The sequence below is a fragment of the Thermobia domestica genome, chromosome 12 (assembly GCF_964235325.1).
Source record: "Thermobia domestica chromosome 12, izTheDome1.hap1.1, whole genome shotgun sequence".
NCBI lineage: Eukaryota > Metazoa > Arthropoda > Insecta > Zygentoma > Lepismatidae > Thermobia > Thermobia domestica.
Window position 1 is genome coordinate 31,165,652 of NC_137465.1, and position 27,714 is coordinate 31,193,365.

General features: G+C 35.2%; 1 protein-coding gene across 5 annotated transcripts in view; it reads left to right on the forward strand.

Annotated features, from left to right (window-relative positions):
- Positions 1–27,225, forward strand: part of LOC145666393 (tRNA wybutosine-synthesizing protein 3 homolog) — a 37,797-nt gene extending 10,572 nt beyond the window's left edge. For 4 of the 5 annotated variants that reach the window (XM_081733593.1, XM_081733592.1, XM_081733595.1 and 1 more), the window contains 4 exons: positions 13,284–13,476; positions 14,880–15,053; positions 18,536–18,676; positions 27,038–27,225. In XM_081733593.1, coding sequence (XP_081589719.1) covers positions 13,306–13,476; positions 14,880–15,053; positions 18,536–18,676; positions 27,038–27,139 — 588 coding nt within the window. In that variant the 5' untranslated portion in view covers positions 13,284–13,305 and the 3' untranslated portion in view covers positions 27,140–27,225. Of the gene's footprint in view, positions 1–7,443; positions 7,728–13,283; positions 13,477–14,879; positions 15,054–18,535; positions 18,677–27,037 lie in introns of those variants that run through there. The other variant, XM_081733594.1, reaches the window with a different exon arrangement.
- The last annotated feature ends 489 nt before the right edge of the window (positions 27,226–27,714 follow it).

Here is a 27,714-nt window from a genome sequence, read left to right on the forward strand (position 1 = left end):
AAATATATCAATTGAAGTATCGATATGCAACTTTATGAAACTGTTATGAGATACAATTGTCTTAAGTTATTAATCAAACTGGATTTTTTTTTCAAACTTGTCTCCGTTTTGTAATGATAAACCGACCTAAGATAATAAAATTGTTATCCTAACTTGAGCTTATGATTTCGAATAAACTAATTTGTTAAATAGCAATGTGAACAGTGATATATATAGAGGTTGTAATAATACGGAATCTTACTGCTGGTTTACTGCTTAAGCAAGAACCTAAATGTCATTTTCTAGAACCGAGTCAGTTGTGCGTTATCTCGTTGGAACAAAGCAGTATTACAGAACTTAGTTTTTTTTTCCTTTCTTTATTACCTATTCAAAAATTTGTAAATTATCATAGTGTATAATATTTAGAAATACTCATCACTCTGTTTTTATTGGATTTTAAGAATCTTTAACGAAGTGGTAATTCAATTCAGGATTTTTGATTTATTTTCGAGATTTTCTCATTCCTAAAAAAAAAAAAAATAAATAAAAACGTGTTTTACAAAGTGGCGACCCAAAGCCAAGGATGATTATTAACTTCGCTGTAGTATGTAATACTGGTGTGAGATTCTGTAATTATAGTGGGGATAATTATGGTAGATATTGGAGATGCGTGACCCAATTACTATGTAGAAAAATGAGTGAAGTATCAGTGAGACGACACGAACCAGAAAAGTACAGTTGTTGTGATAGCAGTAGTGCTAAAGACAATGTAGCTATTTGTTGTGAAAGCTGTGACCAATGGTTCCATATAAAATGTTTGAATATGTCATCAGCTGAATTAGAGATTCTAAGACAATCGGAGGACAAATGGTATTGTGTTACATGTAAAGTGCAAGGAAATAGAGAAGTAAATACTGAAATGAATGTACAAGCTGAAATCAATGCTGTTCTAGGTCAGGATGACATTGTTGTTACTGGTAGAAAAGAAAAGCCAAAGAAATCTGTTCCAGAAATCGAAATAGGGGGTGGTCCTCTTTTAGATAAGTTAACAACGATTATTGCAGGGTTGAGATTAGATATGTCCTCATTTAGAGCAGAAATAGCAACAAATATAAGTGACTTAAAAACAGAAATGTCATCTATCCGAACGGAAATTAGTAATGAAATGACAACTAATATAGGTGAATTAAAGTCAGAAATGTCAAAGATGGGTAATGACATTGTATTTCTTAAGGAATCTTTTTCGTCCATAAAAGGGGAGTTAAGAAATGAAGTATCGCAGCTTAAATCTGAAATTGAAGAAACAAAAATTAAGTTTGGAGAATCTGTAGTCGAGGTTCAGGAGAAATTTTCTAGGGAAATAACTGATATTACTAAAGATATGGATAAGGTTAAGTCTGATGTAGGTATTTTAAAATTAGATCTTAAAGAATCGACTGAAGATATGGATTGTAAATTAGAAACTGTTACCAAAGAAATATCTGCATTGAAAGTTCAAATTAGTAAAGTTAGTGTAACTGTAGAAACAGAAACAAAATTTGTAAAAGAGCAACAAGCTGAAGAAACCCGGAAGTTGTATGAATTAAATGAGAGAACAACGAACATGGTGAAAGTGTTAGAAAAGGACGTAGTTGATGCATATCGACATGGGCGCGATTTATGCAAACAAAACACTGAAAGTTTAAAGACCTTAGTATATGATCACCTAAATAAAAATAATTCAGATCAGTCGAGCCCCATTGACCAAAATTTGATTGGAAAAACATCGAAGCCTGTTAGAACCGAGAATAACATGTCTAATGAAAACAATGAGACTCCGGTATTCATGTTAGATGGGACGCGAATTAACCGAGAAGAAAACGTCGTACACATAAATCTATCTTCATCATCTGACTCGGATGAAGAGAGAAATAAGTATAAAAATAAAAATAAACGGCTTAGGAATAAAACCGGTAGAAAGAGGACGTCGTGTCGCGAACCGTGCGTCATGCAATGTAAAAGGGCAGACATAGTTGTAAATAATAATGTAGAAATGGAAACTTCAGAGCTAGATAAGACAAGTAAACAATGGGAAAACAGTCCCTCATACAAAATGGGTGCGGGATCTTACCTGCGCGAATTACATCACTTTCCACGGTTTGACGGACAGCTAACTCAGGGAGTGGCACAAATTTTTTTAGATGATTTGATGCAGACAATGAATATGTATGTATTAACCGATAGGGACCGCCTATATATAATTGCAAGATGTTTAGAAAAGTCAGCTAAGATTTGGTATAGAAGCGTAGTAAATCAAATCAAAACATTTCAAGATTTTGTCAGATTATTCAAATTACAGTACATATCGGAGCGAATGGAGAGAGCACAAAAGCGCCATCTCTATTCGTTGCGGTATGACAAAAGTAAACACTCTTCCTTGTTGGGATTCGTTCGGCATATTGTAGAGAAATATAATTCCATTGTGACATCGCCTTCTGATCAGGAATTAAAGGATCTAATATTAGATTGTCTTCCAAGCGAAGAATCGAAAATTTTAAAGCTAGGATCGGTCACTACCGTGCAGGATCTAATACTAAGGATAGCGGAATTAGAATGTAATCCCAATTCTTGTCCAGATTTCAGTGGTGTAAAATTTCAGAATAGGAAACCGCAAATAAGGAAGACTTTTGTTTCGCAGTCTAACTCGACTCGAATTGATAATGCTGCTCAAACAGAACCGATGAAAAATGAAACTTTAGGAAACGAGAACCATTTTCGAACTTTAACTAATCAAAATTTTAGAAACAATAATGGACGACAACGTCAAAATTGGAGGAGAAATCGGAATTTGAAATCAAGCTGGGGGACGAATGGAGTTAACAAATTTAGACCTATGAATGGAGTCCAACCTTACCCTTTAGTGTATGGAAATGGACCAGTCCCTTATGCTTTATCTGGAATGTATAATTTAAAACCATCATATGGCCAATGTCCTCCGGTTCCTATATTTAGTTCTCCTTTCTCTTCTAACATGCCGGTGGTAACTTCGGTTACTTCAGCATTACACCCGCCGTATCCTTCTGTTACTGCCGAGTCGATGAATAGTAATAATATTTCTACGTTTATGAAAAACTCAATTCCTGTTTCGGAAAACATCTTGAGCAGCCATCCTTAAGGGGAGACGATGACTGCTCAAATCAACTTCTCTCCCCGAAACAAAATTTAGGAAACCTATACAAGATTGATGATCCGAATTCTGAAAGTAAAAATGATTTTAACTTACCTTCTTTGAAATTATTAACGTACTTTGTTTTGAGAGAAGAAGAAGAAAGTGTAACAAAACAAGACTTTGAGATATTTCCTTCGCCTTCTGTGAACTGTAGGGTGGGGGAAGTGCAAATAAAATGTATCCTGGACACAGGCGCTGAACTCAATTTGTTAAATTATAATGTTTGGTTGAAATTACAAAATTCCTTTCGGTCTGCAAAGTTAAAACCTGTGCCCAGTGTACATTTGAACGCTTTTGCTGGAAAAGATAGCTTCTCAGTAAAGGGATTGCTCGAATTAACATTAAATATTCAGGACAATCTTTTTGATGTGCCTGTGTTCGTCGTTAAGGACATGAAAGCTGGGTTATTGTTAGGCTCGCCTTTCTTTGCGAAATTTCAGGTAATTTTGGACAGTTCTAAAAAGAAATTAATTTTGAAAAATAATAAACAAGAAAAGGTGACGTTGGATATTTCTTATCCAAAAATATTATTGGTACATGTAGATAATACCCAGATGTCCAATAACCATTGTGATGTTTCTTCTCCTTCCGATAAACGAAGTACTGATTACGGTGAAATTTCGGAGACAGAAATTAAGGAATACATAAATAGTCGAAATGATTTGGATATGGAAACTAAATTAAGACTACAGACACTGTTAATTAAATATAAACATTTATTTTGTGAATATCCAAAACCGATTCGATGTGAGCCATATAACATTGAGCTCAGTGACCATGAGCCTGTTGTGGGAAAAATTTATCCTATACCACAGGCTATGCAAAAGGAGTTCGAAGAGGAGCTACAGAAATGGATGAAGTTAGGTATAGCAAAAGAACATGCTAGTAGCTATAGAAATCCAATACACTGTGTTAGGAAAAGTTCGGGGGGGGGTGTGAGACCTGTAATTGATCTCAGATTACTGAACTCGAAAGTAATTAGTCCAAAAATTCAAGTAGAGCCCATTAACGAGATTTTATCGCGAATTTCAGGAGCGAAAGTCTTCAGCTCCATGGATGCTACCATGGGATACTATGGGGTGAAGTTACATCCAGATTCATTTAAGTACACTAGCTTCATTTATCTTGGTAGACAATATGTACTATGTGTTTTGCCTATGGGACTTAAATCGAGCCCTAGCATTTTTCAAGAAGTTATGAATTCTTATTTCGGGTTGGACACTCGACAATTTGTAGTGGTCTATCTGGACGATTTATTATGTTATAGCTCGGATTTAACGGAACATTTCCATCATTTGGAACAGATATTCAAAATTTTGGAATTTGGTAATTTTGCTTTAAATTTTAAAAAATGTCAATTCGTGCAATCCGAAATTTTATTCCTAGGTCATGTTGTAAATGGGACAGAATTAAAACCCAATCCAAAACAAAATGAAGCCATCAAGTATTTTCCGGTTCCGAAAACTAAAAAGAAATTACGATCCTTCTTGGGAATCCTTTCCTGGAGAAGGAAATTTATCCCGCAATTTGCTGCGTTGACTGCGCCTTTCTTTGATCTCCTGAAAAAGGATAGGAAATATTGTTTAACAGATGAACTATTGGAGAAATTTCAAAAGTTAAGGGTGTTACTAAGTGAACCTCCGGCACTTAGCCAACCGGATTTTTCAAAACCCTTTCATTTGTTTTCAGATGCATCCTTAGAAAATTTGGCCGGTTATCTTGCACAATATGATGAGAATGGAGAGTTACTAGTCATTGAATATGCTAGTCGGAAGTTAAAATTGTGTGAAGTATCTTATTCTATTTTTCAATTAGAGTTATTAGCAGTCTTATTCTTATGTGAACATTTTTCTTATTATATACTAGGTCGGAAAGTTACGGTGCATTGTGATAACAATGCAGTAACATATGCATTCACATTGCAGAATTTGGATCCGAGAACCACAAAATTTTTGTTAAAGCTGCAACGATATGATCTCAAATTCGAACACATTAAGGGAGTGGATAATAATATAGCCGACATTTTAAGTAGAAATACTCCTGAACTCCCTGCTGAATCGGAAGAATATCAAATAAACTTTGTAAATTATGATGTAAATACGTGGTTTGACATAACAGAACTTGAGCAAATGCAGACATTAGATAACTATTGTCGTGATTTAAAGAATAAAATAGATGCCGGAATGAATAAAGATCACATTCAAATCGTAAATAACTTGATGTATATTCAAAATGCTAAATCGAAACGTTGGCTGCTAATAATTCCTGAGTTGTTAATTGAAAGAATAATAAGATGCATTCATGAAACAGGACATTTTGGGGTAAACAAATGCGTAAAATTAGCACGAGAGTTATTTTTTTGGAAATGTCAAAAACAAACCTTTAGGAAATTCATTAATAATTGCGAAATATGTGCTCGAACAAAATTTTCTAACAGATGCATTGCTCGCGAGGAATTACATATCAGCGCAGATAAACCCCATCACAAGATATGCGTTGATTTGGTGGGAAAATTACCATGCAGTTATGGCTACTACTATGTTCTTTCAATAGTTGATGTGTATACTCGCTTCATCTGTTACTTACCTTTAAGAACAGCAACTGCTGCTGAAATTATTCGAACTCTAGAAAGAGAATATTTTTATTTGTGTCCATATCCGAATTATATTGTGTCTGATCAGGGCCCACAGTTCGTTTCTCAGAGGTGGAAAACCTTTTGTAATGAGCATCAAATACGTCATATCTTGATTTCTCCATACAACCCAGGGGCTAACGGGATCCTGGAACGTTCGCATCGCGAATTGAACCGAATAGTAAGATTGTTGTGCAGCAATAATCATTCAAAATGGAAAACGGTGTTGAAGACTGCACAAGACTTACTTAATTATTCATATAATAGTGCCATTGATTGTACGCCTGCTGAATTATTTATTTCTTTTTCGGCTGTTGACAGATTTAGGGAAAAATTTCCTTGGCCTCCGGAGTTGCAGAATATGGAGAATTCAAGACGTCATATTCAGGTTGAACCACGATTGTTTTCGAAAAGAAAAAGAAAATTACAAAATAACGTGGTAGAAATTAAAGAAGGAAATTTAGTAATGGTTCGAACACATTTTCTATCTGATGCGTTCAAAAGAATTACTCACAAGTACATGCCTGTTTATACCGGGCCTTATGTTGCTACAAAAGTGCATCATAACTCTGTTTCGTTAAAAGATTTAAAGGGGAGAGAAGTACCTACACAAAATTTACAAAATGTGAAACTTTTCAATTGTTCTAATGAAAAACGGGAGGAGCTATTAAAAGATTATAAATAGTTATATATATATATATAAAAAAAAAAATTGTTGAATTTTTTTTTTTTACAGGCCACTGGGAAAAATGTAACGTACCGGTTTACCGGTAGCGATTACATTATATTGATACCGGTATGCATGTTGATACTCGTTTACTCGTTACATGTTTGATGGCTCCCGTATTGTGTATCTGTGCCAATTTTATTTTATTATTGTTATGTTCGTGTGTTTGTGTTAATTACATAGGTTAGTTGTTGTTAGGTCGGTTTGGCACACCTTGGCAGACCTTTGCTTCCCCTGATATTTCGTAATTATATATAGATTTAGGCTATTATTCTATATCTGAGCACACGTTTGACTTGTAAAACCTATATTGTTAGGCGGAATATAATTATGTATAAATAAATTAACCGGTGTCACAATGTGCATTGTGCTGAAGAAAAACTGCATTGCGGTAATACAAATATAATTACGATAATAATAACGAAACATTACAAATGCACTTCAAAAATCATATTAAATAGTTGAATAGTAGAAAGGGGATTTGTATTACACACTTTATTAATTTGAAAATGGTATTATTATTACTCACCAAGATTATCAATTCAAAATTCTTGTATTTTTATACTTAATTATCAATAGAGCATTAGGCTTAGCGTTAGGCCTAATAATAATGACAATTCAGTGAAGCTTTAGTGAAGTTTTCTGCTGGGTACTACCAAACTCAACTGATTAATAATATTAGACGTATTAGGATTATATTTATAAACAGTAAAATCACTAAATTGGGATAAAGCAAACATGATTTTAAGGATAGTTGTTGATATACTGATTTTTCTAAATTAATGCAATTAACTATAGTGTGAATTAATAATTATACATAAAATAGGATATGCACGAGTAGTTAGGTATAGAAGAAGAAGAAGAAACAAATACAAACCAGCAGCAAAGGGGGTGAGAGAACTCGAAGTTGAAATTTATTATATTCTGAAATTATTTGATTTGTGATATTAACCTATAAAAAAAGATTGTGATTTAGGAACACCTTAAATAGTTTCTTTAGATTGCCGAGTTCTCGCAAAATTTAAATTCAACCTTTTCTGATTCCACCCCCGCTGGTCAATAGTTGCTGGAAGCCATGATAGCAACCAGCACATAAAAACCAGTTTGAGGAACCAGCAGATGACCAAGATTCCCTGCCATCCGGGACTGGAAGGTTGTTCATCTTATGATTCCTTAAGACTGTAAGTAATTGTACCTGACTTCCAGGTAACCAGATTTTTCTTATTTTGAACAATAACATCTTTATGGAGATAAAAGTTCGTCTTCCAAGATGGCGTCGGTGACGTAGGAGTGTATTGTGAAATTCAACAGTTTGAAAATTTTTTATAAAAAAAACTAATAACTCTTGGAAGTAATCTTGCGAAAATGATCAATATGAGTACTATGGATAGCTAAATTTCGTTTGCGTTACGCATCTCGCTTATCTGCCATAAATGTCTCCACGTTACTATTAATCTTTACAGTCAATTCAAAATTTTGCATGATAGAATGAATCTTAGGTCGGAATGCATTTAAATATAAGCGAATTTATCCTTATTGCGTATTCGGTACATGTTCTTAGTTACTGTAAACTCACGGTATGATTAGCTTAGCTTCGGAATATTTTATGAAGGTTGACTTCACCTTGTGGCTCTTAGATTTATATGACTGACAAACTAATGAATTGATCCACCACATTAGTATGAATTTTCTTGCATGTTGTAAAAAAAGAAAAAGTAGATACATAAAACAATAACGTTCCATATTAGTATTGAGAATATCCTGTCACGTACTTACGTTTCTTATCATCAATCATACCATCTGTACATAATTCGCTGTCCATTATTATTTTTTTTTCTTTTGCTTCCTTTCTTTTCTTTGTAGTGCATGAATAAAATATTTAATGTGTTGTCCGAGGGCGGGCTAAATGCTTAAGCCATATCTGATATATGCTACAGTTTTAGAACTCAGTTGGAGTTATACAGTAGCAACACAGATTGGAGGACATTGTAGAATATGAGTGACAGTTAGATAATTATGTCTTCAGAAATGGAACGTTCAGTTTTTTTTCATAGATAATTAAAAAGGGGATGGATGGATCAGTATTTGGTAGATTTTTTTTTTTTTCTTTTCTTGTCTGTAAAACCAGTCATGATACGAATTTAGTCGAAAAGCAATTATTGTAAAGTTCCGTAGTTGGCTACTCAAGATCAATCCTTGTCTGAGATATTGTAACTAATGTACCGATTCGCTGAAACTGTCTTGTGATTATCAAATATATCAATTGAAGTATCGATATGCAACTTTATGAAACTGTTATGAGATACAATTGTCTTAAGTTATTAATCAAACTGGATTTTTTTTTCAAACTTGTCTCCGTTTTGTAATGATAAACCGACCTAAGATAATAAAATTGTTATCCTAACTTGAGCTTATGATTTCGAATAAACTAATTTGTTAAATAGCAATGTGAACAGTGATATATATAGAGGTTGTAATAATACGGAATCTTACTGTTGGTTTACTGCTTAAGCAAGAACCTAAATGTCATTTTCTAGAACCGAGTCAGTTGTGCGTTATCTCGTTGGAACAAAGCAGTATTACAGAACTTAGTTTTTTTTTCCTTTCTTTATTACCTATTCAAAAATTTGTAAATTATCATAGTGTATAATATTTAGAAATACTCATCACTCTGTTTTTATTGGATTTTAAGAATCTTTAACGAAGTGGTAATTCAATTCAGGATTTTTGATTTATTTTCGAGATTTTCTCATTCCTAAAAAAAAAAAAAATAAATAAAAACGTGTTTTACAAAGTGTTGTCCCAGGGCCACCCACAGGGTCCCAGGCGGGGTCCAACTCAAAAATTGCAAATGATAAGGGAATCAAGTAGCATATCGCTGGAAACGTGTTGGGAAATGAAAGAAGACGGAACAAGTCTCGACTCTCTAAAATTACCCTGTGCAAAATGGCGACCAGTCAAAATGTCAGCAAAAACGTCATTTAAAGTCTATGACCAACCTTATAAATTGAAACGGTGAGACAGATGTCAAGACAGGAAAATACGTTCGTCACCATTTCAAAAGTACAATGATTGAAAGTAAAAATATTTGTCCCAGGGTCCTCCACAGGATCTCAGACGGGGTCGTACTCAAAATTTTCAAACGGCAAGGGAGGTCAAGTAGCAGATCGTTGAAAACTGTTGCGATACGAAAGAAGATGGAACAAGTCTCGACTCTCTAAAATTAAACTGTGCAAACTGGCAGCCGGTTAAAATGTACATCCTCATTTCGATTCTCCGAGCGCATTCGCTTTCCATTTTGCAATCGACACTTGTCATTGTGAGACATTTGCACGTATTCGCTGTTCCAGGTGCAGAGGTGCAAGAATTTTTTTTTTTTTTTTTTTTTTTTTTTTTTGTTTAAATCATTTTATACTTGATATTCCAGACAAAGAGCATAAGTACACTATATGTTACCTAGTCAGTTCTATGCTCAAAGATGTCAAATGTTATTTCTTTTCTTTTCTTTATTTCTTAATTTTCTTTTCTTTTATTATATGTATTTATTTAGACATTACAGGTCCCAAAGAGCAGGATCTCACAATAGGGGCATTCCTTTGTTTCCGTTGAGTACAAGAATTAAAGTGAAAACAAACTAAAACCAGACTACAGAAAGAACTAAAAAAAAAAAAAAAAAAAATGTTTGCACAGTGTTATCGTAGAGCGTAAAGACTTATTTCATCTACTTTCATTTCACAACAGCATTCCAACGATATGCTACTTGATCTCCCTTGTCATTTGAAAATTTTGAGTAGGACCCCGTCTGGGACCCTGTGGAGGACCCTGGGACAAATATTTTTACTTTCAATCATTGTACTTTTGAAATGATGATACACGTGTTTTTCTGTTTTGACATCTGTCTCACTGTTTCAGCATTTTTGGGGGTGGCCATAAACTTTACCATGACGTTTTGCTGACATTTTGACCCTCCGCCATTTTGAACAGCGTAATTTTAGAGAGTCCAGACATGTTCCGTCTTCTTTCATTTCCGAACACGTTTCCAACGACGTGTTACCTTGACCCCCTTACCATTTGTAATTTTTGAATTGGATCCCGCCTGGGACCCTGCGGGTGGCCCTGGGACAACACTTTTTGCTTTAATACGTTGTACTTTTAAAATGATCAAATACGTGTTTTCCTGTTTTGGCATCTGTTTTACTGTTTGCGATTCTAAAGGTGGAAATGGATTTTCTGGACACCCTGTATATTCATATAACTCGCACAGTATATGCACTCGGAAAATTTGTATTACAGTTTTGTGATAGGTGTCATTAGTTCTTTCGATTGGTGTATAAGCCATCTTCCACTTCGATATATAATCTCCCTCTCTTCCCTTGTAAGAAATACCTGATGACAAAGAAACTAAAACTTCTATCCAAAGTTGGCCAACGATAAAAAAAAAGTAGCGGACCAAAGATACTCCCTGCTTGCCTATGGTCGTTTCATAGCAGGTGTTATCATCAGATAGAGAAAAAGAAGCTTTTGTGTAGAGAACAAAAAATCTACAGTCTTTTCGAATTACAATATACCTCTGCCTGCTATTGGAAGAATCCGGTTTCTACTTTGATCCAATCTCACGCTCACAAACTCATTCCGATCTCACGCTCACATCACCAGTCTGACCTCATGCTCACTCAACCTCACGCTCACGCTCACATCATCAGTCTGACCTCACGCTCACTTCGTGAGGTTGATATCGAGCGAGCGTGAGTTCCGAACTCGTGAGCGCCGACCTCATGAGTTTGAACACCTTTGGTCATGAGACCCCTGAATTTCAATACAGAAAGACATAAATTGACACTTTGCTTTCTCAGCTATAGAATCAGATATTCTGTTATGCTCACGCAGAGTTTGTAGGATGCGTCTCATCCTAGTATGAGCAAATTCTGGATTGTTCTTTTGTAGCCTGGGGTTCAAAGCTCACAGAGCATGTACGAGTTTGTACTTCAGAGGGCTTCTTTCCTCAATATTCTTGATTGTGCCCAGCAAAAAGTTTCGACAGTCCAGCCTGAAAGCTAATTTATCTTTAACTGATGTTTTCAGTTCTTTCAGTAGTTTTTGTCTTAAAACCGATGTCCACGACGATGACAAGTCATACTTCGATATCTGCATTTACATGATCAATTATCCCCTCTCAGTCTCTCACACAAATACACTCACACCCACAGTACCTCAATCTCTCAGCACGAAATAGCAACAAAGCATCACTGTTATCATGGGAATGCTGTATTATTGTGATCCTCTTCACATGTCAATCTGTACAACTAATAGAGAGGAAACATGTTAGATTGAAAAAAGAATGTTACACTTGCATATTTACGTTCCCTGACTTCCCATGACATTTTACGCAAAGTGCATGATTTCCTAGACATCTTTTCATTTCCCTGACTTTTCAGAATGTGGAAACCCTGTTGTAATAGTGTTGGGCTGTTTTTTGGGTCCATCCTTGACTTAGTGGGAGTTGCATAAAGAATGTAGGCTAGACAGAAAGTTGTACACGTAGTTTCTTTTGCTGATTTTATTTTTTGTATCTAATATATAGTAAGATAAGTGGAGACTGTTTCCACTGGAAAAACGAACCCAATAGTCTAACTATACAAAGGATGGGTGCTCATGTCACTCAGATGATAATATACGGTATTACGGGTAATCTCAAAGTATATTGATACTAAAATTAGTATACTGTCATGAGCAGGATGTTGATTTTTTATCTCACAAAGATTATGCTTAATAAATGTCCTGGTTTAGTACCCCAATAACAAAATCTTCACAGTGATTTAATACACCGGCTACGGTGTCGAATGCTTGTTATATGCTGTCTGCCTTAAATGTTCGTTGCAGAGTACTTATTCTAAATTTACGTTATCTGCAAATCCCATATATTCACTAAGTTTTGCCACTTTTTACTCCATTCATTATTCTCAGTATTTTGTTCTCGCAAACCATTAATTTCTGTTTATTCCTGTGATTTAGCATCCAGCTTCCATATTCATACAATACAATGGGCAACAATATGTTTTTAAATGAAGAAATAATTGAATTTTTCCTGGCGATGTGATTTTAGTAAGTGTTCTCGGGTTATCAGCCAGGTGAATGTATTGACATCCGACGTTTCGAATGCAGACATCGCATTCATCTTCAGGGATTAAAATGAAGAGATCGGAGATATGGGCATGTATATGTGGTGAATATTTAGGGGCATAGCTTTGAATGGGGACGTATAATTGGCTGAGGGAAATGCTGGCTTCTGATTGGCTGAGAGATGCTGGCTTCTGATCGGCTGTTCTTATGGCTACGAGAAATGGCTTTGTTGATTTTTTTTTTTTTTTCTGAAAAGGGCCGACCAGATAGGGTTGAGTTGAAACCCATTGTCTCTATGGAGACTGTTCCCTTCCCGTAAGATAGCTATGGCTTTGGTTATTGTTCTGTCAGAAAAATTGCTGCACTTGGCTACTGTGGTGGTACTTGTAAAATCAATTCTGTGTCCAAGCTCTAGGCTATGCTCTGCTAGTCCTGACTTTTCAGGTTGCTGAAGTCGTATGTAGCTGTTATGTTCTTCATCTCTGAAGATGCATGCAGTGTCTGCATTCGAAACGTCAGATGTCAATACATTCACCTGGCTGACAGCCCGAGAAGACTTACTAAAAATGCTTTTATATGTTTTAACTGTTAATTCTTATTTATATGTTTTATTGTAGAAGCAATCAGTGAGATCTGAGAATGACTCCTGAACGATTCCGAATTCAAAAGAATAATGTTTTGTCTTCTGAAGACATAAGCAAGAAAGGCTGCATTGATGAACCTATAAAAGAACTGGTTGATTTTATCAACAGTCGAGAGCAATACGTCACTACAAGTTCATGCTCGGGAAGAGCTATTGTTGTGTGTCAGGTAGAGAACTCAAAATTTCCTTCTAGTTGTTAAGGTTTTAAATAGAAATTGAATTGCTGCTCAGTATCGTACGCAAAGGGCTTAGACTCTTAACTTAAACATGGTTCTTTCAAATCTGGAAATTAGAGGAAATTTGTAATTTTACTTAGGAAATTATTTATTTATTTAACTTCGCTTATTTGTTAAGATAAGGCGATAACTCAAACACGGGAGCTCAGTGAAGCAATCTAAGTAATTGTATTACTTAGTTATATAATTTGATGTTTCTTTTACATGTTAATGTTTTGGACGATATAACTTTTTCTTTTCTGAAAATATGGTATAAACGTAAAGTTTGCAACACTTCAAATTAGTATGAAATTCCGAGAACTTATTCAAATTACATCTACATAAAAGTATTGTGGCAATGTATAGAAGCAAAGTAAATCAAAAATCGTTTTAAAAAGTTCCCACGATAGTGCAGCGTTGCCATTTACCGGGATGTGTATGAATTTTGTAAGAGTATGATGAATAGGGCCATGTTTGAAATGGGACCTGGCCATCGACACGTTAGAGTAAAAGGACAATAACATCATTCACTTATGTTGTGAGTCCCGGTAAATGGCAACGTTGCATTTTCATTTTAACATTGGTCGCATAAAGAGTGTATAGCCCAAACGGCTCGTCCGATTTAAACAATTCCTTCACTTTAGTATGAAAACATCATATTTGAAGACGGTTTCCTCTCTTTGTTGTAACTCTTATAATAACTGAGTTACCCTATGTCAGGGGACTTTTGAGACACCGTGTATATACAAAAATCACGCTTGTCCTGAGAGGAGATGAGATTGAATATTTGAACCCCGATCCTTTGACAAAATTTGCGTACGCTACTGTTGCTGTTTCCATACATTTGTATTAAGGTGTACATGGTATATAGAGAAAATAATTAAAGTCAATTGCAATATACGAAATCATTTAAAGCTTCAGCTTTTAAACTTCGAGTTAATTTGTTGTATATATTTTTTTGAACTTGCAACACGATTTTTATGTTTCACTTAGTACATTATTGGACTTTAAGTTACGAAACTTAACTTAAAAGAAGACACAAGAGAATAAAAGTCTAAGTATTAATGCATAGTTATTGGGAATTGTATTTGGTAAATAATATAATTGGGTTGACAATATTTTAGTAAGTGTTCTTTATATTAGTAAGTCACAATTAAAATAGTTTTCCAAAAGAGATTTGTGAAGAAAGGAAAAGAAAGAAAGAAATAAAAAAAAAAACTAATTCTCTCCGATTTCTTCTTAAGAAAATGCTGTTAAAAGTTAAACCAAGTCTAACTGATAGAATATCCATTGCAGTTGTACTTGAAATAATGAGCTACTAATACATTTGTTATTGTTTTTTATTTCTTTTGAAGGAAGAACATCACATTCAGAAGAAGGGTTGTAAATGGCTGTTTGTTAGTCATGATGCAGTTAATCGTGATGAATTCGTCTCTAGTTTAAATCCAGAAGATGGAGCCATGGTTTTGAAATTTGAACCGTTCATACTTCATGTTCAATGTCTAACTCTGGAGGATGCAAAGGCGATGGTAATTGTTACTATATTATTTTGTGTTATGTAACCGGAGAGTTTAGACTCTTCGCTTATCCCCATGTTTTTTGAGTTTTAGTCAGTAACTTAAAGGACAATGAACAGTATTTTAAAAAATGTACAAAGTAAGCCAGGTAGTAGCTGCAAAATACTACTAATAACATGTTTTCGAACCTTTTTTTTTATATATAGTTTTCGATACCTAGGTAGTATTATTAGTGATGATATGAAGTGCGAACGTGAAATAAAAGGAATGACGAAAGAAGCCTTTAGGAGGAAGAAAAGACTATGTTGTAAGACCTTAAATAAAGTGTTGAGAAAAAGACTCATAAAATGATTCATGTAGAGTATTGTACTGTATGGGTCAGAAACATAAGTATTACGCAAAAATGATGAAAAACGACTGGAAGCTTTCAAAATGTGGTCGTGGAGAAGAATGGAGAGATTTAGCTGGGTTGAGCGGAAAACGACTATGTACAGATATTTATTTATCCATGAATTGAGAGTGTTTTCGTATAGTAGACAGGAGTGTCATGCCGAATTCAAATAAACAGTAGAACTATGTCTTTGTGCTCAAATGAATTGTCGAATGAATTACTCATTTGCTTTAAGGTACATTTCGAGCAGCACCGAGTAGCAATGTACTGCTAAAATTATGGAGGTATTTGCTCGACCGTTTACAGAAACATAGCGTATACCTTCCATTACATATCTTGATTTACATACCTTCCATTACATATCTTGATTTACATACCTTCCATTACATATCGAACTATAAAAATATTAGTGAATATTCGTCGTATTCTCTTCATTACATTCCTGGCACCAAGACTATGTGAGACGTAGAATCCAAATCGCATAAATTCCCAACAGGACTAGAACCCGGGTCTCCTGCACCGAAGGCCCGTGAGCTAACTATACAGGGTGGAAGGTAACTCCACCAAAAAACATCGGGAGCTGATTCCTTATACGCAATGCGGGATCTGCGGGTCCCTTATATACGCCACTGTTCCGACTTGATCTTGATTTTCGACTGGATGATATTCCCTTTTCCCAACGATGAATATAGTGATTATAGTTGTTTTAGGCACATTTCCTTGTTTAAAATGATCTGCGATAAACTTCTTTTCTTTATTAATGTGATTATCACAAGGCGTACACTGGAGAAATCAGTCCTTTATGATTCGTGATACAATATCCCTCTTATAAATTACTTCACTCCAACAAAACTCCGTGTGACTAAAGATGATGGACTAAACTAACTACCTGTAATGTACAAAAGAACATTCATATTAGCGAATTATATAACAGGTAATCATCAGTGCCAAATTTTAGGAATCAACCGTTAGAAAAGAAGCTAGTTAGCTTTTCACAATCATTTAGTCGTTCATTTTCGTTTGAAATTACACGGTTATTAAATATGTATGTTAATGGATATGTAATGAAATGATTTTTAAAGAATCTATTGAGAAATCAATATGAAGATATTAACTTGAGCAGTGTTGGGAACTTGAATAATTTGAATTCTTTGTGCTGAGTACAGAATGTGAAATTAAGTTTAGTAAGTTCATACGTAAGACATATACTGGATATTAAATATGCAATGATAAATTCGTTGTCATTTTTCTTGTAATATTTTTGCTTCACGCCAGAATTTAAATAATGCCTTCAAAGTGAAAAAAAATCACCGGGAGCCCCAAAATGGAGTTGGAACTCCTTCATGGCTAAGTGGTTAGTGTACACGCCTTTGGTGTGGGAGACCTGGCTTCGATTCCCGGCGGGAGCTCATGTGGTTCAGATTCCACGTTAATCAGTAGGTCCACGTCTTATATAGCCTCGCTGCTGAAAGGGACGTTAAACTCAAAATCAACTCAACTCAACCAAAGTGGAGTTGAAGAAGCCGTTTTTCCGCTACTGCCGATGTAACTTTCTTCTTGCAGAATTGGAACTGTCACTACTTAACCCTGCACAAGATGTCAGAAAAATTAGTTATTAGTACTTTCTGTACTTTTTATCTTTGTAGAGCTTTTTTCCAAGTTTACTAATGGGTGTTCAAGAATAGTTCTAATATTACTGAGCTCCTGCGTAGCTGAATCCTAAGCGCGCGTGACTTGGTTACTTGTTCCCTTGTATTCTCAATGGGAGTAGTGATTTTTTTTTCTGAATTAATCCAGCATCATGAAGCAGTTGAAGAATTACCTGAATTAAGAGGTAGCGAACTTCTGTCGAGAAAGCCAGAAATAAAGACACCTGGAAACAGATGTGCTGACTACGCATCACTCGTTGAACGCGTGCCATCTGGCCGGCCTTAGTTCTATGGGCTGTAGCACCAGATGTTTAGCACTAGTTAAATTAGATAACTAGCGAAATCACGGAACCAGCAGAAAGGACCCTTTTCTGCTCTTCTGTTGGTTGAAGCTCTAGTAAGAAATCCGTATGTAACAGATATACATAGTTACTTCATAGCATGGTACAAAAATAATAGCTTTGGGCTGCCCTATATTTATTCATTCAAATGGTGAAAGGAAAGTAATGTTCGGTTTATAACTTCTAAAAATAAATAAAAATGAACTCGATTGCGGCAGCATTTTGGTAAGCTACAATATGTGATACAAAATTAACATGTGTTTGAAAATAAGCTCTTTCTTTTTCATTTCATGAAAATAAAGGTTTACTTTGTGGTGTATACAATGCCAATTTTCCGTTCTTTGACGGCATTACGGATTTAGCACTTAATAGAAAGCTCCACGTGGATACATTCAAAGTTAACTACTGTCTTAGGCAATCTGAAAATTTGAACATGTTTCGCAAATTGCTACAGAAAGCTTAATTCCCGGATTCTATCCGAAATACGAAAAGTAAAAATTCGGTTTCAGAAAATAAAATCCAGATTTTTTGGGCCATCCCTGGTATATACAGTATATGAAAACGGAATTATCAAATTCCTGGCCTTATTATTATTACATATACAAATATGTTTCCATAAATCGGTTTGATTTGCGGTGAGAGCTCATATGGTTTGACTTTGCGTTAAATGGGAGATTCCCTCTCATGTGACTTTATTGAAAAAAGTTTGTCTGAACATCTTAAAAAGCTATCTTAAATAAATAAAAAATAAATAAATAAAAAAATAAGATAGTTAAATCATTGAATTTATTTGAGTATTTGCAAGAAACCACTCAATAGAAAAGCTTCTTTTATATGGACACTACTTTTCTTCATATTTATCCTGTTTTATCTGTATTTCTTATATTTGAACCACTTTTCTGAAATCTTTTAAACAAGAACCGAGTAATGGTTCAAAGTAACAGGTTTACTATAGGGAAAGCACAAGGAACGATTAAGTATAGTTGCTCATTATTTCATGGTAGAACATTCCAGCGTAAATTGTTAATAATGGATATGTGTGATAGTATTTTATAGGAAGATGTAGAATGCAATAACATGGCTATCGTTATTGTTTTTAAAACAATATTTCAGCATACTTGTGCGTTGGAATCAGGCTTCCGGAACTCTGGTATCACTTTAGGAAAGCAAGGGAGAATAACTTTGGCTGTAAGAAGTTGTCTGGGATTGGAGGTTCCACTTTCCCACGACGGAGAATTGTTAGTTTCTGATAAGGTAAGCTTAAAACTCATGTACTATAAACTCATCCTAATTTGCAAGCTATTCTCTGTCTTCAAATATGATCAACTTGTGTGTGTGTGTTTTTTTCAATTATACAGGGTGTAACATAAATGCATGGTCAAAAGTGACGAGGTGAGGGGGGACATCCAAGTAAAAATTTTCCTATAAACATGGGTCCGATGCCACTTCTTTTCCGAGATACAAGGTGTTCAAATGACGAGTCCCTCCACTGGCTCACTATAGGAAAGGGAATGGAAATGTTCAATATTACAGGAATAATACAATCAAGTGGAATTACGCCTGTGCAAATACATTTACCCTAACATAAAGAATGAAACTAATCAACATTTGAGGTTATTGGGTTGTGAGTGTTGCCAACCTGGTACAAAGAGTTACGTTTTCAAATAGCACTAGACGTCCACACGTTAGCATATGATTGGTGACATCAAAACGTCCCTAAACATGGGAGAGATTCCTCTTCGTTTTCGGAAGACAAGGCGCCCAAGTGTGAAGTCAATTAACGGCGCATAATAGGAAACAGCGATACCAGGTTGCACTAATGAAACTAATCAACACTGACAACCCAATAACCTCAAATGTTGATTAGTTTCATTCTCTATGTTAGTGTAAATGTATTTGTACAGGTATAATTCCACTTGATTGTATTATTCCTGTAATACTGAAACTTTCCGTTCCCTTTCCCATTGGAGGGACTCGACATTCGAACACCCTGTATCTCGGAAACGAAGCGGCATCGGACTGATGTTTATAGGAACATTTTTACTTATTTGGATGTCCGCAATCACCTCGTTACTTTTGGCCATACATTTATGTTACACCCTATATATATATATATATATATATATATATATATATATATATATATATATATATATATATATATAGGCTGTTTTAAAAATGGCACCCACGGACTACAGAGCACTATTCTACAAGTCAAAATAAAGCATATATATATGTATAGTTGTATACCTTTCGGGTCCTCGTCTATAGACACGAATTGCACTATGTGGCAATCGCAGATACAGAACCATAGAGTAGATAGAGTCCATCAAATAGTTACATTGGTTCTTTCCAGATAGCAATTAAAGTCGATACACATTGACACTAGCACAAATTATTAGCGCAGCAATCGATGTAATTGCTTGATGGATTCGTAGAGAAATTCTAATAGTTTTAAGTTAATATGCGGCTTTGCCACATAGTGAAACTTTTGATTCTCTATGGGCTGAAAGAGGCCCCGGAGGGTATACCATTATGTAATATTCTCGCTTTATTTTGACCTGAAGAAAAGCGCTCAGCGCTCTGTTGTCCGTGGGCGCCATTTTTAGAACACCCAATAAATATATATTACGGTGGTCCTTATTTTGACATGTCTGAGAGTTCAACCTCTGACCCTTTCATATCATTCCTTTCTACAAAAAACAATTTTCTGTGAAATTTGAATAAAATTTAGTAATATTTAGAGGTGACTCAAGCAACTTGAAGTTTATTACATAGTCTGCCGCAGAGCACAATCAATTTGTATACGACATGCTTTCTCTGTATTATAATTATTCATTCCATCATGTATAAATTAATGATAGATAATAATACTAAATATTAACAAAGATAATAAACAATATATTATAATAAATTAATAAACTTAGAGGTATGTAAATATATAAAGTATTCTTATCTATAGAGCGCTAATGCCTGCGTGTGCGCCTGAAAAGAACGCCACAGAAAGTTAAAATTAATACCTTTAATAACAACAACAACAACAACAACAACAAAAAACCTATATCGCATTGTTGGATGGTACCCGAAAAGCAGCGACATCGTTATGGTTCTGTCTTTAGTTTACACTCTCAATCTCTGAAGTTTAAATATTCAGCCATTTTAAGAAATGCTCCATTCATTGCTGGCGTGCTTTAATTAATGAATAACTCATTTTAGTAGTTTAGATTATTTGCTGACAACACTTTCAGGTTTTAATAGTGACGTACCAGGAAACTTACTCTTACAGCCATACATCGTAAAGTATACATCTGTAAGAGTAAGTTTCCTTTAAAGACAGTGAAGCATGTAGTAGAGGCTCATTCTCAATATGTATATTGATATTACAATTGCAGCAGTGAAGCAAGTCCTTGGCCACTTTCTGTAGAGTCATAATTTTCTCAAAGAAACGATCCGAACGGCAGCAACCAAGACAATGGAGTGAGTTGAAGATTTCTGGTCCCGTTTTAGGATCCTTGTGAAACATCGTCAAGATTCGATAAAGAAACTTGAGCATCTTTTCTTACAGTGGAAAGGACTTGTGAAAAATAAGAATCATGGGATTAATAGATCAACCATCCGCCGTTAGCGTCAACAATACATACAATCGGCTGCCACTCACATTAAAGAGTCAGTCAAACCAACACAATTTTGCCAGTTCAGTGGGATGGGAAGCTAATGAGTGATATTAGTGGAAGCAATATGGTAGAGAGGCTTATGGTGTCGACTATGGAATTGAAGAAATTGCTAGAAGTTCCAAAGTTATCCTTTGGAAGTGGAAGAGCTACTGCTGATGCTGTATACAGTAGTGTGAAAGAATGGGAACTGGAAAACTTGATAGGTGTCATGTGTTTTGATACTGTCAGTTCCAATACTGGCCGTTCATCAACAGCATATATCACTCTGAACAGCTACTAGGCCATAGTCTTCTATACTTCGGATGTTGACAACACGTCCTAGAACTGTTATTTCCCTTTGCCTTCGGAGCATGCTTAGACCCTTCTACTCACCAGACATTCTCATGCTCAAAGTTTCACGCAACAGTAAGCCTCCATCAGGGTTGGACCCACCTGAAAATATCCACTTTAAAATCCACCTGGGTTTTTGAGCTTTTTGTTAGTATATTGTTGGTACATCTAAGGTGATCACATTAAAAGTGATTTTTATCAGATTTTGGCCTTTTCTTGGGCGAATTAGGTGCTTTTGCGTTAAAGTATAGAACACCTTTCAACATAAAACCTTTATGAAGTTCTGAATGAATAAGAAACCTTACCTTAGCGTGAGATAATTATAGAACAAATTAATGTGTGGACTATGCTTATAGGCTGTTCGAAGTAAAATATGTAATTTTATGTTTTAGAAAATACTTTCCATAAATAGTATGCTCGGCGACGCTGAAGAACGTTATCCCTCATATGTTTGACGGGTTTAAGGCCATAGGTGCCGATACTACCGATAAATATGCAGTGCATTAGTAAAACTAGTAGTATTATTTTTTATTGCCTTTGATGGTAACACAAGTATTCTTCAGTAAAATTTGGTTTTCCAACAACAGAAGTTCAGTTATTTGTTGCTACTCTTCAAATAAGCATTCGGTAGAATCAACACCAGCAATAGCTTAAAAAATCTTGTCAAATTTAAAAGCTTAATGTTCGGAGTTCCGAAGACTACGTAACGCTTACTATTTCAAGTGCTCAATTCAAAATTCCGTACTATATAATTGAAGTTTCGATGTACAGTAAAGAAAGAAAGCTGCATTTTCGAGGGGGAAAAAAACCGTCGTGACAGTACTCGGGAGGTTCCCGCAATTGAACGCACAAAGCATCGGAAGTGAATACTTCAATTGAAACCATTTATTTTACGCTGGAAAATATTTAATTTCATTTGAGACTTTTTGAAACAATTACTTTATAAAATATGAATTATATATTTGTTTTAAATTAATTTTCTGGAAAGAACTGTCTTGCAACAAGTGCTCGGGAAATTCACGTAATTCAACGCACAAAGTATCGGAAGTGATCTTCAACAAAATATTTGGCGAATGTCACAGGCTCCCGGGATGATTTAATATACATTTGTTCATTTGTCCTTTAGATCATTAGACGAATATTTTACCTCCATTAGCTCAGACCGTCTCCCCTTGGAGGCTATCCGCCCCTGGTGTACCACACATACTACAGGGTACCACTTTCGGTCTTTTAAGTTTAAATTTTCAGGTTACAAGCACGAGACACTCTAAATTTCCTGTATAGATCTTAGCGGTATACCAACGTAAAATTTCAAAATAGCTGTTATCCACGCTACAAGGCGCAATTTTCGGTTTTTCAAGTTGAAATTTTCAAAGTAGAAGCACGAGATACTCTAAATTTGCTGTATTGATTTTCTCGGCGATCCAATGTAAAATTTCAAAATGGTGGCCATTTTTTCAAAATTGCACTGAATAGAAAATTGTTGCAAGTTGTGACAATGATAATCTTTAAATATAAATTACATTTTAACACTTTTACCCCAAAGACATTGAAATATTTCGAAAAAACCCAATTAAACCCGAAAAAACCCATATGGGCCCAGATGTGTTGGGCTTTTTCAGAAAACCCGTTTTTTTTTAAACCCTGGCCTCCATAGGATGTCATCTGAGACAATTTTGCAGCAGCAGAAATTCGTGATGTCCAGGATGAAATAATTTCTTTCTGTGAACACCAACTGCAGGATCGTCAACTGCGAGATGATTATCGCGAACTGCTCTTGTTGATGTTAATTTTCTTGGGAATCTCACCATCTGGTCCACCAACCTAGATCAAGTTCCGAGTTCCTGGGCCAATGCATCAAGCTCGCTGGATGGCAGTCTACAGTCTTAAGGTTTTGTTCTGTTCCCAACCTAAACAGACACAGAGCTGCAAGGATTGTGAGATCTCAACATATTTCTCGGGAAGATTTATATTAAATTCTGGTTTCTGGCACCCCAGGCTTCTACGGCAGCTAGAAATGATCTCCAACTCCTTAAGGAACTTTATACTTATCCTCAACATGAGATTTGTGAAGCAACATTACACAAAATGACACTATATCTGTGGTTCTTGTCAGATTTGATCCTCCTTAGTCTCTTTGACCCAGAGTTAGACTCTAACACGAAACGAGCTATGGTGCAATCTTCAGCAGAGATAGAACGACGAGAATCTCTATCAATCCTAGCAGAGGCGAATTTAGCTATGGTAGAAATTAATACAAACGTCGATTTTGTTACAAAAAGAAGCAGAAATGTATTTGCTTTTCTTGGCATCCCAGATGGTTTCCTCAGTGAAGACCCTGATGTATGGAATGATTGGGATAACTTTAAGGTCGCTAAAATATTGTTTGCTCATTAGCAGCCACAAATGACCATGCAGAGCATGGTGTGGCCCTAATGCAAGAAACGACTCAGTCAGGACGCTTTAAGACTGAAAAACAGTTGCAGTGTGTGATCCAAGTCATTGAACATGCACGGGAAATGTTTCCTCTTACAAGGAAATCAACTTTTCTTCAGGATGAGTGATTGTAAACCTATATGGGGTACTCACAATTGGAATATGTTGTTCTGTAATAATTCAGTAGACACTATTCGAAATTTTTGCAGTTACGTTGATTCACTGTGAATAACTGACTTGTGTGAAACATATAGAATACTCGAACAATTAGCATTAGGCTTTTACGTGGCACAAATTCAACATTATTGAGCCACCTCTAAATATTAAAAATCTTACATGATATTTTGCATATATTATTTCTATATGAGAAGGAAACTTTTGAGAGGGTCAGAGAGTAAACTGCTTTATTTTGAAATTTCACCGTATGTATAAGGACCACCCTAATATATATATATATATATATATATATATATATATATATATATATATATATATATATATATATATATATATATATGGCCCCAAAGTGTGCAAATCAAAATAGAAAGTACTAAAATGGTTAAGTTGACTAGCAAATATGTGAATACTTGGACGAAGTGTACTAGCCTTTCAGTAACCGTGGAACTATTCAGCGTCCAGCACCGACCGACCTTGTATGAGACGTGGATCTCCAATACAACGTAAGATCCGAACCATATGAGCTCCCGCGGGAATTGAACTCTGGTCTCCACGCCAAACGCGCGTATATTTATCATATAGGCATGAGGGATCTCTCGTTTCACATCTGAAACTACTTTAGACTTCCAAACTATGTGATCTAATATTTAAATCAGAAGTGGTAGAGTAGTGTTAGTATATTACTTATGGTTTGAATATAGGAATAAGGGTGGAGATAGGACCTATTCTTGGGAAGCTGAACCCATCTTTCCTGTCTACTCTGATACCTTTGGAAGTCGGAAAGCTGCAGTGAAACCTCATTATCTAATGAAAGTAGAAATAAACTACTAGGCAGTTCCGCAAATGTCGTCGCATAGCAGAATACATCTTTCTGCATTTTGACTTTCATTGGTCAACTTGACGATCATTCTAACTTCATTTACATGTCGAACATCATTAAATAATAATAATTGAAACTTCTGATAAACTAATATTTCTTTTCTTTCAGTGAGCATATTCAATTGCAATATTATTACATAATTGTATTATGTTTTTGTCATTTGTAATAATGTCGTAGTTTTATTTAGCCATTTTACGATAAAAGTTATTCCTTCAGTTACGCTCCATGGTAGTTGTGAATAATCAACATTTGTTAATAAACAAACATAGTTTTAAAGTAAATAAAGTAGCTACAGTTTTACTAGTAAAATTAACAAGTGATAATCTAAAACCGATAGCGTTATTAACGTATCTCGTATCTTTGTATACGTCATTCTCTCTTGACTTATTGTAGACAAAATACTGTACCTGCCACATAAGGAAAGATTCTGCGTATCTTGTTGTTTTATTTCTTTTTTAGACAAAAAGAAAAAAAAAATTTAGTAGAGTATGCTTCTGATGGCTTGGTAATATTTACTACCTCATTACTGTGGCAGCTAATTTCCTTACGAGCGGAAATAATGAAATGATCGAAATTTGAAAGAAACATTTGTGACCAAGTCGATTTCTTTTTGTGCATTGTACAGGAAACATCTCTTCAGCAATGTCCCATATTTAATTTCTGGGAGAAATTTTCGTGTGTTAATTTTGTCAGCAGAGTATTGTGGATCATTGTGTCGTTTTGTATATATATATATATATTTGTCTTTCAATTCAGTAGCTATTCATTTCAATCATCGGTAGCGATTTTACAGAGTTCTAATAAAATCATTGTGAATCACTTGGAACACCTTTTGCGTGTGCTATACTTTATGATAAACCCTCTAACGCTGTAAGTACTTCACATTTTGATTTACATCTGGAGGCGCTGATACCTCTTCCTCTAAACAAATATTCGTACACAGATGTGGCGGAGGATGAGTGTTTGTTCCATCCCTCTTTCGACGTCTTTTTATTCTTATTTCTATGACGAATGTCTACGGGGTGCCTTATCTTATTATGCAGATATCAAACTCCGATAGTTGAATGATATAGGATGAAATAGCGGCTGCACCAAAAATAACTGTGTGTGTTCAAGCGTAGCTCTTAAGAATAGGAAAACATCTAGTTATTTAATGATTTAGCAGACTTTTAGATTTAACCTACGAGACCAATTTACATTAACAATAATAACGACAGTGGAATAGGAACTCTGCCAGGGCGTGTGTTTAAGTGTAGTATCCTGGCATTCATCTCGTGGAACTAAAAAAAAGCCTTCAATCAATACAGCGATCTCCGAAGTTGAATCCAGGACTTCTGGGTTGCAAATCAAGTTAACCCAGCCCACTAAATTCATTCTTTTTACTTGTTTGTCATTTGACAGAGAGAAACAGATCTTTCTGAACTGTACTAGCCATCTACTTTCTCACAGCAAGACACTTTCATCGTTCACATCACGTCTTATAAATATATTATCAAAATTATTTGATTGCTAGCGCCAGTTACCGCGTTCGCTGGGTTTAAATCAGAAAAATCACAAAAATTAGTAATATGTTCCTTTAGTCAGTCAGTTTACTATTACTGAAGCACTCTGATATCGGTGATATTCGACCATTTATATATATATATATCCCCCTTTCTTCCCCCAAGTTACGGGGCTGATTTTGGATTTAAACGGCTTCGAAGTGTTACCGTTCTATCTCAGTGACCCTGAAAACTATGGATTTAACACTAATATCGGTCATTTTCGATCATTTTTATGAATCTCCCCCTCCGTTGATAAAAACCATCCTAGGCCCGAACCTCATCTATGTTGAAAATCTGATCGAGATCGGTCGGGTGGCTCAGAGTTATTAAGCCACAAACATAAGTCACTTTCATTTTTATTTATATAGATATTGTGCAAATGCCATTTCTAGCGTGAAATATTAATGTTTTTCTTTCTCATGAGTAGGACTATTTTTTAAGAAAGATTTTCCTTTTGTATTTATTCCGTGTACGTGTGTGTATATGTAACAGTATATCTTCCTGGTACATCAGATAAAATATGAGTGCTGTAGCATGTATACATTTTTATAAACAGTCATTTGCTTTTTTCCAGTATTTGACATTCTTGGTTTCAAAGATCAACGAGAAAATGGAGGAAAATAAGAAAAGGATCAAAAGGTTTCACGAGGCGCTGCTGTCCTGTTTACAGACATGAAATGTCATAAATCGTAATGGACTCTGTAGAAAACAGTATTATTGTAAATAGTATATTAAATTTAAAAATAAAAGTTATTTTTATAACGGTTACTTTTATTTTTCGTCTATCCGGTCCTCTAATTAATGTCTTGAACAGTGTTTGTAGGTTTCCTGAAGAAAATTTCCCTCGAGTGACACAAAATTTTTCATAGTTTGTTGAGTGTCCAGTTTCTATGACAAAAGTTACATGATGGAAATTAATTTACGTATATGAAAGGAGGTGCCAACCACATTTGAAGGGTAAGGGGAAAAAAAGAAGGAATGTCACAAAACTGCATTTTCGAGAAAACGGCTTTTTAATATTGAAAATCGCGTAAAAAGAATAGGGTTATTAAATCTTTCGCCCCTTTTTACGTGAACATTTCTACATCTGCGCATGTATGGCATATACAGTCAAATAGTACCAAGAGTCACCAACAGATAGGACAAAGCACATACATGGACATTCCTTGTTTTTTCCCCTTACCCTTCATTTGTTTTATTCATTTAATTTTTGTTTGTATTATTTCCTTAGTAAGACTATCCATGGCTTTG